The sequence below is a fragment of the Geotrypetes seraphini genome, chromosome 7 (assembly GCF_902459505.1).
Source record: "Geotrypetes seraphini chromosome 7, aGeoSer1.1, whole genome shotgun sequence".
Lineage (NCBI taxonomy): Eukaryota > Metazoa > Chordata > Amphibia > Gymnophiona > Dermophiidae > Geotrypetes > Geotrypetes seraphini.
This window is the reverse complement of record NC_047090.1, coordinates 106,025,995-106,039,643: the sequence shown is the minus strand read 5'-3', so window position 1 is coordinate 106,039,643 and position 13,649 is coordinate 106,025,995. Positions and strand designations below refer to the sequence as shown.

Sequence of the window (13,649 nt, the reverse complement as noted above, 5' to 3'; positions counted from 1 at the left end):
TAGTGTTCTAGTGCTCACTGCAGTGTTTAAGATGCTGCCTTTATCTAGGTACACTCTTGTTGTGTGATATGTGGATTGTTATTAAAAATCATATTTTTCATATAGATGGGGGGGGTGTCAAGAAATGATGGGCCTGGGTGTCACATATGCTAGGTAAGCCCCTGTAGAAAGGCTAAAATTCTTGACTCCTTGAGATCCTTTCCTAGAAGGGAGGGAAAGTTCAAATTGTTGAGTGCCTCTCGCATATGAAAATCTGTAAACGTTCCATAGAAGAGGAACAAAAATACCATATAAAATTTTGAATATAATACGAAAACATTTAAACTGGATTCTGAGATAAACCGGGAGCCAATGGAGACTCAAAACCAATGGAGTCACATGGTCGAATTTGCTTTTTCCATAAATCAACTTTGCAGTGGTATTCTGAATCAATTGTAGTCTTTGGGGGCAGATCTTTCTGATTTTATTTAATTTGTAGGATGCCTGTGGTGTTGGTAGTGGTCTTGTCTAGTTCATGTTTGTTGCCTGCTGGTGTGTGGTGTGTGTGTGTGTGTGTATATATGTGTGTGTAGGGGGTGGGGGGCAGATTATCTGCATTGTCCTCAGGCCAGCTCAGCTGGCTGCTCTCTGAGCCAAAGAAAGCAAGTAGCATTTTACCTATCTTTGCAGATGACACTGAACACAGACTAACGGCCTCTTTTACAAAGGCGTGCTAGCAGCTGTGCTGCACTAACGGCCCCAAAGCCCATAGAGATTTAAAGGGCTTCAGGGCTGTTGCTGCGCGGCAGCTGTTAGCGCGGCTTTGTAAAAGCTTTGTAAAATTAGAAAACTGTGGTACTTTGTGTGTCTAAGTGCTTTGAAAATGAGCACCAGAGCCTGCATTTACAGTTTGTTAAAAATTTCCCTCTCCGAATCCGCGGATTTGGTTATTCGTGATTTAAAAAAATTTTTTTTTTTAAACAAAACTCTTCATGGGACCTTCCCCAGACCTTATCTGGTAGTCTAGCAGCGACGCGGGGCAGGATTGATGGTCCTATGCTTCTGCCCTGTGCAGAGCCATCATCAAAATGGCTGCCGTGAGTTACAACGGGATCTCACGGCAGCCATTTTAATGACAGCTCTGCACAGGGCAGCAGCATAGGACCATCGATCTTGCCCCGCGTCGCCACTAGACCATTAGGGAAGGTCTGGGACACAGGAGGGAGGCAGGGGTGGATCAGAGCTGGCCCTACAAATTATCCACGATTTTTCAATATTCGTGGGCCGGCTCTGCCCCCTAACCCCTGCAAATATTGAGGCTCTGCTGTAGCTTGTTTTGTGTGTCCTGATTGTCAAGACCATGCTTTCTCTCCCCACACCAACTATAAGTTTACCGAAATCCTCATGATGCCCCTCAGTTTTGGAGGGATCATGTTCCTGAGACTGTCCCCTTTTTCCTGCTGCTTTTCATTCTTTTCTCTTTAGTTACAGCTCTGGTAGCTACAGAAACAAAACATCTCTCACTGTTCAGCTCCCGGATGCATGACAATAGCCTGTTGGATTGCAGGTGTTTACCTCAAACCATCTCTTATTCCCTTGCTTTTTAAGCTACTCATTCCAACAGTTGATTCCTTTCATTAGGAGTCATCTTAATCTCTCATTTGATAAGCAAATTTTTCAGATACTTAAAAGTCTGGTTTTCTTTCACTGTGCTGTCCTGTCTTTAGCCTGGATTCACTAACCTGCCCGATCCGGGTCCGATCTGAGCAGGTCCAATGAATTCAGGAAAGAAAAATATGCAGATGGGGGCGATCGGAGGAATGCCCCCATCTGCCTGCACAGATCGTTCTATAGCGATCCCCACGCATGCGCAGACCATCTGTAGATGGTCTGAGCAAGCCTGTCTGAGACGCGACCTTTTTTTTTTTTTTTACTTAAAACTTTAGTTTTTAGCCTTGTGAGCCCGTGGTCTTAACCCACTTTAAACCCGTGGGTTAAAACCACGGGCTTGCTGGGCGGGCAAGGGCAGGAGAACGGCGATGCAGCAGGAGAAATTTGGGGAAGATCAAGACAGAGCAGGGTGGCATGAGGGCGAGCAGCAGAGATAAGAAGCAGGGCAGCATTCGGGACAAGCAGGCAGGAGAGATTGCAGGGTATAGATCAGAGCTTCCAGTCAGAAAGACATTTTCGACTGGTCCCCAGCAGTCGCTTCTTCGGGTGATCAGCCAGCCCAGTCGGATCGGATGTAGTGAATCGGGTCGCTGTTCAATTTGCATGCATTTCACCTCATTTGCATGCACGGATTTGAAGCGGATCACAGGAGAGGTAAGTGAATCAGGCCAGATGGAAATTTGATAGTAAAGGGACCGCAAACTGATCGGTACACGATCGGTTTGCTTTGTGAATCTAGCCCTTTGTTCTAGCCGTTATCTTGTGGATTGCCCTAGCTTCATATACTCTCACCTATTGTAATCCTGTTTATTGTAGAATTACTACCGTAAATTTCAATTACAATATGTCGCCTTCGAATAGTAAAAAAAAAAATTTCCCTGCACATTTTCTTTGTCGGGCCTGAAAACATGCTCATACTTCTCTGCTGATCAAGTTACGAGTTGATTACCGCTATTCTACTCTACAGTATATGGTTTAAGATACATTGCATTTAGGCATCCCTCTTTACTTGTCTTCATTAATTATATTGATTCAAAGTGAAAATATCAAGTTCACTCAAAACAATCATGAATGCCACAACCGTAAAGAGAGCAAAGACGTGCATTCAAAATGTGTAAATGTGAAGAAGCACTTAACTTGGGCTTAAGTTAAGTGCTTCTTCACTTTTGCACTATTTTGAATGCACATCTTTTTATTAATGTACATCAGATCAGTGATGAATACATCACCCCGGTAATGGGCATGAAAGTGATTCGAGTAATGTCCAGGGTGTATGAGGTCTGAATATTCAGAATTAGTCCAAGTCATTCTATTGACTTATATCATCTTGTGTTGCCTCGTCCAAAAAACCACACTATGAATCAAATAGAAACTCTGCCTTTTTTCTTTCTAGCCCTTAAGCTCCGGAATGATTTATCTCCCCTGATATGATCTGAACTGTTCTTTATCAGATTCAAATCACTTCTCAAAACTTATTTTTTCCGGGTGGCTTTTAGAGTAACCCTCCCTGCTTCAGATGGAGTATAGCATGCCCGCCCAGGGATATAGTCTCTCTATAAATTTTATTACTACTTAACTTTAATGATTTTAACATTATAAATTTGTATTTTTGTATGAACGAGTCCTATCCTGTTTCTAATGGTGTTCCTTCCCCTTCCACCCCCTTATTAGTTGATGTTCCTTTGTAATTTGGGGGGGGGGTTGTTTTTTTTTTTTTAAATTATCAACGGTATTGTTAATGGCATTTTTATTATGTTCATGCTTTTTTATATATATTGTAAACTTGATTAGAAATTAGAAAAGCGATTAAATCAAATTTTAATAAAACCTTGAAACCTTCTGTTAAAATTCTGTAAACGGTCTAATTTCTTTGTCAGGAATGGTGGTATATCATGAAGAAACGTGAATGAGAGGAGCTCTATGTGTGAGCAAGCAAAGTATTCCTATTGCATGTGTCTTATACCTAATGAATGTGACTCAATGAAGAAATGTTAAATGAAAAAGTGGTTTTGTTATAACCAGTCATCTCAAATACTGTGATCAACAAATTCTTTACCAGGAAAATTTATACCAAACGATGTCCCACAAAACTTTCCCAATACACTTTCATAAAGCGAAACTGATACTAAGGCCTCTTGTACAAAGTTGCAGTAGTGATTCCCGACACAGCAAGTGCAACAAAGCCCAGAGGAACTGAATGGGTTATATTGCATTTGAGCCCTAAATAAATTAACCCCCTCCTTTAGCGTGGGTTTTAATGCAGGCAGCGGCGGTAACTGCTCTGTCGCTCATAGGAATTCTATGAACGCTGGAGCAGTTACCACCACTGCTGGCACTAAAGCCTGCATTATGCATTAGTAAAGGATGGGGTAAGTTGCCATTTTATAAATTCTTTTTTTTTTTTAGGAACTTTAGTAGGTGGGGAATTGTGAAAAAATATATATCAAATTCTAAAAATATCAAAAAACTTAATATATCACCAGAGTGCTTATAAATTCATACCAGGTTTATTAAAAGACTAGACACGGAGCCATGTTTTGGTGGTACGAATTGCTTACCTCAGGAGTCAATATATGTCAATGTGTATAATACACTTCACTAGTCAAGAGAAACAATCTAATACAGGATTTATGTGTCGCCCTGTGCCTACAAAGGTTCAAGGCAACTTGCAGTACAATTCATAAAGAACAATATAGTATAGTGAAAAGGATGCTTAGAGAAACATTAGAGTACAAAGAAGCCATAGAGCAGGGGTAGGGAACTCCGGTCCTCGAGAGCCGTATTCCAGTCGAGTTTTCAGGATTTCCCCAATGAATATGCATTGAAAGCAGTGCAGGCAAATAGATCTCATGCATATTCACTGGGGAAATCCTGAAAACCCGACTGGAATACGGCTCTCGAGAATCGGAGTTCCCTACCCCTGCCAAAGAGGTATGTTACAAAGACTGTATGATAAGACCCCACTGTATGTTGGTAGATGGGTTGAGAAATCTGTGGCTAACGGTTGTATCAACACTGCAAAAATGTTCCTCATACTTAAAAGCTGTTGTTGGTGAAGATGTGATCTAGTAGTTACTGCATTAAACTATAGATCAAGAGAATATTTGAAAAACAAATGTAAGATTTGCCTCAGAGCAAATCACTTAATTGTCTTTTCCTTATTACTCCATTGTGTGGGAATAAAAATGTACCTTTTTCTGTGAAAGTTTATATGTGATTTGGACACCAAAAATTTGCTGACAAGCTAAATATCCCAGCGAAGGCTGCATGTTTCTCAGACACTAAACCAGGGATCTCAAAGTCCCTCCTTGAGGGCCGCAATCCAGTCGGGTTTTCAGGATTTCCCCAGTGAATATGCATGAGATCTATGTGCATGCACTGCTTTCAATGCATATTCATTGGGGAAATCCTGAAAACCCGACCGGATTGCGGCCCTCAAGGAGGGACTTTGAGATCCCTGCACTAAATAGAATCATGAGAAGTAAATGTAATTCTGGTTGATGCCAATGAAAACCAAGGGCTCCTTTTTACTAAAGTGCGCTAGGGCTTTAACGCATGGAATAGCATGCGTTACATTGCCCTGCGTGCTAGACCTTAACGCCAGCATTGAGCTGGCGTTAGTTCTAGAAGCGTAGTGCGTGGTAATTTCCGACGTGCGCTAAAAACACTAGCGCACCTTAGTAAAAGGAGCCCCAAGCCTTGTTACCTTGTATTCTAGGTCCTTGTAGCCCTGCAAGGACCTGGTCTTGTAATGAGGACTCCAGAAAAGCTAACCATGGCTACTGCTTTGCTCTTGTGTTGCAGACATTCACAGCATGGTGTAACTCTCACCTCCGGAAGGCCGGCACACAGATTGAGAACATAGAAGAGGATTTCAGAGATGGGCTCAAATTGATGCTGCTGCTGGAAGTCATCTCAGGTGAGATATGCTTGCTAGGTGCTCATCTCTCTCCGATCCATTACTGTATTCCAGTGATTCTCAATGCAGTCCTGAGGACATACTTAGCCAGTCAAGGTTGTAAGGATACCCAGAATGAATATGTATGAAAGAAATTTGCGTACATTGGAGGTATTGTATGCAAATTTATCTCATGCTTGTTCATTGTGTATAGTATATTCTGAAAATCTAACTGGCCGGGTGTATCCCAGAGACTGGGTTGAGAGCCCCTACTATATGAGGTGCTACCCGGGGAATTCAATTGAAAAAAAAAAATTGCTTACCGAAACTCCTAGTTTCTGCCGTTTCCTTCAAAGTAGTCCGTTTGAGAAAGTATACAGTGATACCAGCGTTTTTCCCATGAATCCATGCATCCATGGAAGTCATCTTAGGTGAGTGCCTTGAGGACCTCCTGCGATTCTGCCTGGATCTCTTCAATTGTGTTACAACAGCACCCTTTCAGTCGTAATTTCATTTTGGGGAATAGGAAAAAAAATCACAGGGGGCAATGTCAGACGAATGGAGAAGGTGCATAATCACTGCAATGTTTTGGAAGTCAGGAATTGTCGAACAATGAGTGATGTGTGAGCAGGCGCGTTGTCACGGCGGAGCAACCAATTTTTTTTTTCCACTTGTTTGGGCAGAAATGCGCCTCGTGTTCAATTAGTCTGACAAAATTCATTGAACTGTCCCATATGACTGTCTTACTATCTCACAAACTTTGTGGATAGTTTGCCTACGATCCGCAAGGATATTCTCATGAACTTTTGCTATGGTTTCCAGTGTTGTGCTTGTTGACGGTCATCCGGAATGGTCATCGTCATGAACAGATGTTCGTTCGTCCGTCCTTGAAGCGTTTGTACCAAAGAAAGGTTTTGCTTTGGCTTTTGGAGCATATGATGGGTTTCTGCAACAGTTTTTTTTTTTTAAGTTTGAAACAAAGTTTGATGCAGATTCTTTGCTCACTAAAATCCGTCATATCGAAATCCACTGAGTCACTAAAACACAACCTTACAAAATCGCACAAAACAACGCGACCACTCAGCTGCACGCCTGTTGGCACACTGATTCACAAAGCATACTGCTAAGACACCTCCAGCAGCGGAAGGACATACTATATTCAGTTCACACGCGCTGTTCACATTCCCCAAACTTTTAGGTAGCACCTCGTATTCTGAAGGTGATCTCCTGCCCTTTAATCTTGTGATAGAAGTGGAATATTGTTAGTCTTACAGTAGCAAGCTTCCATGCTACTGATCCCAGGGCAAGCAGTGGCTTCTCCCATGTCTGTCGTAATAGGAGACTATGGAATTTCCACTAGGAATTTGCCCCAACCCTTTTTTCAGACATAGATATGCTAACCACAGTAACTTTACCCTCTGTCAATGAGTTCCAGAACTTAAGTGTTCATTGAGTGAAAAAATATTTCTTCCTATTTGTTTTTAAAGTATTATGTTTCCTAGTCTTTGTACTTCACTTTTACCTGTTCTAAACCACCCAGGATTTTGTAAACCTCTATCCTATCCCCCCTCAGCTGTCTCTTTTCCATAATCCTATCCTCTTTAGCCTTTCCTCATATGAGAGGAGTTCTAGTCCCTTTATCATTTTGGTCGCCCTTCTTTGAATCTTTTTCTTTTTTTTTCAGTCTTAGTTTATTTATAAGGTTTTTTTTTGTTTGTTTTGGTTTTTTTTTTAACTTTATTTAGTTTTTAATGCCAACAAAAAGTACAATACAATTTACATACAAATAATAATAATCAAATAAGCAATTATAAACAATCAGAATCTATACAAAATTCCAAGAAATGGGGAGAGTTATAACAAAACATATGGAGGAAAGGAAAAAGGGAAGGAAGGTGAACAAGGTACAGCAAGTACCTGTTCTGAAAAGATGCATAGATGTTAGGAACAAAATTTAGCCTCAAGTCTTGTTTTGTAGTGAGGAAATAAACTGTTTTAGCATGGAGGTATGTATAGAGTCAGATATTTTTTATTTTTTTTGCCATGTAATGTTCATATCTGTAGGTTAAGCAAACTAAATTCCACCATTTATCATAAGATAGCTGTTTTAAGTCTTTCCATGAGGCACATAAAACTTTTAAGGCAATAGCCATTAGGGTGTCAAGTAAGTTAGTCAGCATCAGAGAGAAGATCATTAGAGCATACACTTCTTAAAATGATTGTTTTGTAAGAAAGAGGCTCAGAAATCTGAAAGATTTTAGAACGTGATAGCCAGATTTTTGACTAATAATCTTGAGAGAAAGGGCACTTGTTTTAGTGTGCCTGCTCGATTGCCTCAGGCACACTAAAACTTTGAATCTTTTCTAATTCGATTATATCCTTTATGAGACACAGTGACCAGAATTGCTTGAAATACTCAAGGTGAAGTTGCACAGTGGAGTGATATAGAGGCATTAAAACTGTTTTGTTATCCAACCCTGCCTAATAATTCTTAGCATCCTGTTTGCTTTTTGGCTGCTAAAAGATTTCAGTGTATTATCTACAGTATGATGACACCTAGATCTTTTTCCTGGCTGCTGACTCCTAAAATTGATTATTTTTCTCAGTGTGTGGTTGTTCACATTAAATTTCATCTGCCATTTGGATGCCCAGTCTTCCAATTTCCTAAGGTCTTCCTGCAATTTTTCACAGTTCACATGTGTTTTAACAATTTTTAATACTGTCATCTGTTTATTTAATCACCTCACTTGTTCTGATACCCATATGATTTATAGATATGTTAATAAGAACATAAGAGTTGCCATACTGGGACAGACCAAAGGTCCATGAAGTCTGGTATTCTTTTTCCAACAATGACTAATTCAGGTCACACATACCTGGCAAGATCCCAAAAGAGTAAAACAGATTTTATGCTGCTTATCCTAGAAATAAGCAGTGGAATTTTGGCTTATGGACTTTTTTTCTTTTAGGAAATCATCTAAACTATTTTCAAACCCTGCTAAGCTAACTTCTTTTACCACATTCTCTGGCAACAAATTTCAGAGTTTAATTATGCTTTTGAGTGAAGAAATATTTTCTCCAATTTATTTTAAATTTACTACTTGGTAGCTTTTTTTTCGTGCCCCCTATACTTGTGAATTGCTTGTTTACTCTTTCCAAAAATGCATCTACCTGTTCAAGTTTCAAGTTTATTATTGATTTTATATACCACCTTATCATTTGTTTTAGCATTTTATAGACCTCTATCAAATCTTTCCTCAGCCATCTCTTCTTCAGGCTAAAGAGCCCTAGTCATGTTAGTCTTTCCCCATAGGAAAGTTGTCCCATCTCCCTTATAATTTTTGTTGCCCTTCTCTGTACCTTTTCTAATTCTGCTATATATTTTTTGAGATGCAGTGACCAGAATTGATACAGAATTCGAGGTGTAGGTGTGAGTGCACCATGGAGCGATGCAGAAGCATTATAATAGTCTCATTTTTGATTTCCATTCCTTCCCTAATAATCCATAATAATTCCTAACATTCTGTTTGCTTTCTTAGCTGCTGCTGATCACTGAGCAGAAGATTTCAGCATGTCATTAACTATCCCTTAGGATGAAAGTTTTCAACCTGGCAAAATAACATTCATAGCAATAGCCCACAATGTTGTATGTGTGTTTTCGGGGGGGGGGTGGTGGGGGGTGTAATTACATGCTGTTATAAAATCAGGGATGCAAGGATAGAAAGGGGACATGGCTCCAAGATGAGATCAGCACAAGGATTCCTAGATATGAAATAGCAATACTAAGATTGAGTAACATCTGTAGCATTGTAACCTTGATATACTGGGAAACTGCCTTTCTGTGGATACAATCAAAGTGGTTTGCATATTATATACAGGTACAGGTTAAGTAGGATGCATACAGATTAGACTGTATTAAAACCAGTGACTACAAAGAAAAAATCAATCAAATGTAAAATGAGATAGTATAAAAATAATAAAAGTTGAGTACTGTTTCTCTAATAGAAACAATGTGTTACTTTACCATATGCTAATCTATATTTAATCTGCTTTACTTCATGCTATCTGTTTTCATTCATATGTGTGTAGATACATTTTCTATGCTTCTATAAGCAATATATTTTTGTTCTTTACATGTTCTCCTTTGGGCTTCAAGTTCAGTTGAAACAAGGGTTGGAATCTGGTGCCACGAGCCTTCCTGTACAACTACCTGGAGATGATCTCTCTTTCCCAGCTTCATGTACCCATTTATTGCAACAAAGGTTTTCAGCAGGGAGCCGTGCACCAGGATTCCTGAAGCCTTGAGCACAATGCAATACTAAGAAAGACCCTAGAATGGTCTGAATTTTAGCATGTTTTAAGCTATAAACATGCATAGGTGCAGATGAGAATTCAATATGGTATCATGATTGGCCACTTGAGTGGCAGTTCTTCAATGGCTTGGTACCATTGTTATCTTGTTGGACTCCTTATTGCAGGGGTCTCAAAGTCCCTCCTTGAGGGCCGCAATCCTGTCGAGTTTTCAGGATTTCCCCAATGAATATGCATGAGATCTATGTGCATGCACTGCTTTCAATGCATATTCATTGGGGAAATCCTCAAAACCCGACTGTATTGCGGCCCTCAAGGAGGGACTTTGAGATCCCTGCTTATTGCTATGAGGAAGAGGAAAATGACATCTTGAGTTGCTTCAGTGGCCAAGCTGTTGTCAGGGGATGATGGATTTTCATCATGCCCCTAGTACGTCTGCAATGGCCTGGATTGGAGGTATTGAGCACTTCCCAATAGAGTCACACTTGGTGCTGAGCTCTGGAGACCATTCTACACTACTGCACCCATTAAGAGACCTAGATGATGAACCTGGACGTTCACAGCAAGAGTTAGTGGCATCAGGAGTTGTTGAGGAACACTAGCTGTGGGAATGGTTTGGTCCCGCAAGACAATGCAAGATCTGAAGGCTCCAAGATTGATCTGATGTTTCTTCTAAGGCTTTGATTCCTTTTCTAAGGTTATCCAACCAGGCCAGACCAGAGGATGGAGGGTGTTAGGAAAGTAGTGCTAGAAGATGTCTGGGAAGGTGTTTATACAATTGAAGCCCAACTTTCTGATTTTGTTGATGGAGCTTCATAATTTACTGCTCAGCTTATGGCCAAAATGATGCCGGACAAGAAACTGGATAATAAAAACAAGTTGGGTAACTTAAGTATGTGTATTTTCCTCCTTTCAAGAAACAAGTTGAACCTTTTTATTAAACACAGTTTGGCACGTCATGTAAAGCTGGAAATGGTGGAGAATTTGGAGGAAAGGCAGGAGAGGGGAGATATGATAGTGGCGTAAATGCACATGAGTTGCGTCTCTTTCATTTGAAAGGAAGCTCTGGCATGAGAGGGCATAGGATGAAATTAAGAGGTGTCAGGCTCGGGAGTAATCTAAGGAAATACTTTTTTACAGAAAGGGTGGTAGATGCGTGGAACCGTCTCCCAGTAGAGGTGGTAGAGACAGAGACTGTTTCTGATTTCAAGAAAGCCTGGGATAGGCACATAGGATCTCTTAGAGAGAGGAAGAAATAATGGTTACTGCGGATGGGCAGACTAGATGGGTCATTTGGCCTTTATCTGCCATCATGTTTCAATGTAATTTGAATAGGACTAAGAATTTAAGGTTGTTAAACTTCCCTAAAACAAGATATTTAGCCCAAAGAGAGCAATGGCATATGTATGTGAGAGATGTTTAGAAGATTAATAAGCCTGATGACTTTGGAGAATCTAAATTATTTTACTTATTATTTGGAAACAGGAATAACAATGAGGAAGAAGGTGAAAAGGACGCTTGTTTCAACAGATAGCTTAGATGGCTTTCAGAACTATTGCTTTGCTTTGAATGAAGCTGCCCCCCTCCCCGACCCAAAGCTCCTGGCCTAGATGATCGCCTAGTCATGCCTAATGGTTTTGGCTGACCCTGAACATGGGACAAATAGGATAATTTAGCACAACTTTGTATCTGGATAAGTTCTGACACTGTCTGCCCTATACAGGTATTTAGTACCTGGCAATTTGGGGAAGAACACTACTTACTTCTTCACTGCTGAGGTGCCAGTTCAGGCAGTGGATTTCTTTGGTTGGTGGGGCTTGGTCAGCCCCATCAGCAAAGGTATGATTTTTAAGGGGGGGTTGGGGAGTGGAAAAGAAAAATATATGCCGTACTCCAAAAAAACGGACTGCTTCTGGCTATTCTCCAGTGACAGCTTTTGCTGTTTCAGTCAGTAGCTCCTGTTAGTAGTCTTTGACAGATTTGTTTTTGATCAGGTATGATCCAAGAGTGAATTTTCCTTCTTTTCACACCTTCCGGTAAGTCAGCATCTCAGACTTCTTTGTCACAGTGAACTGTGTTTGGTGGGAGTCTGACTTCCTACCTAAGCTCTTAATTAGTGGCACTGGTTTAAGTGGACCCTAGTTTCTTCTCAGGAAGAAAAAGAAGGAATATTGGGAGTGTTTGGAAAACTACATCACTTCCCTTCTTTTCCCATGTGGAGTTTGCTTTGGTTGATGTGTCTGTTAATAATAAAAATAATTATGGGAATAGTTGCACTTTTCTGGATTGCCTGGAAATGCTAGTGTGACTAGATTCAACAGGCAAGCCATGATACAGACAAGTACAAAGAGGCCAACTATGTGTTAACTGGGCAGCTTCCTCGGTACAGAATTGGATGTAGGAGTGCTGCCTTTGCTATAGACTCTTGCCTTTACGGTTGCTATCTCTTGGTGCCTTAATGAGCACTGATTCAGACCTACCTGATGATCCTATATGCATACACTCCATATCCTCCTCTGGATTAAAGTATGCAACCAATAAAAACTCTGAGCACGATTAGGTACAAGTGCCCATGGATAAAAGTAACATAGAAACATAGAAGATGACGGCAGAAAAGGGCTACAGCCCATCAAGTCTGCCCACTCTGCTTACCCACCCCCTCTCTATGCCCTAATGACACAATTTCCTTATCTTGACCCTCGTAGGGATCCCACATGGGTATCCCATTTATTCTTAAAGTCTGGCACGCTGTCTGCCTCGATCACCTGCACTGGAAGCTTGTTCCAATGATCAACCACTCTCTCTGTGAAGAAATACTTTCTGGTGTCGCCATGAAATTTTCCGCCCCTGAGTTTGAGCAGGTGCCCTCTTGTGGCCGAGGGTCCCTTGAGAAAGAAAATATCATCTTCCACTTCGACACGTCCCGTGAGGTACTTAAATGTTTTGATCATGTCTCCCCTCTCCCTACGTTCCTCGAGAGTGTAGAGCTGCAATTTGTTCAGTCTCTCTTCATATGAGAGACCCTTGAGCCCCGAGATCATCTGGTGGACGTCCGCTGAACCGATTCAATTCTGCGCACATCTTTACTGTAATGTGGCCTCCAGAATTGCACACAGTACTCCAGATGAGGTCTCACCATGGCCCTGTACAACGGCATTATGACTTCAGGCTTTTGGCTGACGAAACTTCTATTGATACAACCCAATATCTGCCTTGCCTTAGATGAAGCCTTCTCCACTTGATTGTCAGTTTTCATGTCTGCACTGATGATTACTCCTAAATCTCGTTCTGCTGAAGTCCTAGTTAAAGTTTCTCCGTTCAAGAAGTACGTCCTGCATGGATTTCCGCTTCCGAGGTGCATGACCTTATATTTCTTAGCATTGAAGCCTAGATGCCTGAGTTTTCCCCTCCCACGGTTTCAATTAGCTGCGAGATCTTACAATATCCTGTTTACCCGAAAATAAGCCCTAGCATGATTTTTAAAGGTGCTCTTAATATAAGCCCTACCCCAAAAATAAGCTCTAGTTAAGATCGACCCCTGAAAGTTCCTGACACTCCCTGACTCTATCCATAACACTAGTGCTGCCTGATTTGCTGAAAAAATTGGAATCATCGATTCAGCAACCCCCCACTCCTGCTACTTTAGGAGGCCTCAGAGCGATGTCAGTCTCACGTTGCGAGGGTCGGTGGGGTTCTGCTGCACAGGGGGATGGGAGGGAGGGGAGGAAAGATGCTGCACTGGAAGGGGGCACGGAAGCTCCTCAAGAGCATATCATCTTTTTAAAAGAGC

The 13,649-nt window shown here is 41.1% G+C and overlaps 1 protein-coding gene across 2 annotated transcripts in view; it reads left to right on the top strand.

Annotated features, from left to right (window-relative positions):
• The window catches only part of ACTN1 (actinin alpha 1), a 273,263-nt gene that overhangs the window by 101,900 nt on the left and 157,714 nt on the right, over positions 1-13,649 (top strand). For both annotated transcript variants that reach the window (XM_033950678.1, XM_033950679.1), the window contains exon 2: positions 5,455-5,569. In XM_033950678.1, the coding sequence (XP_033806569.1) occupies positions 5,455-5,569 (115 nt within the window). The remainder of the gene's footprint in view (positions 1-5,454; positions 5,570-13,649) is intronic.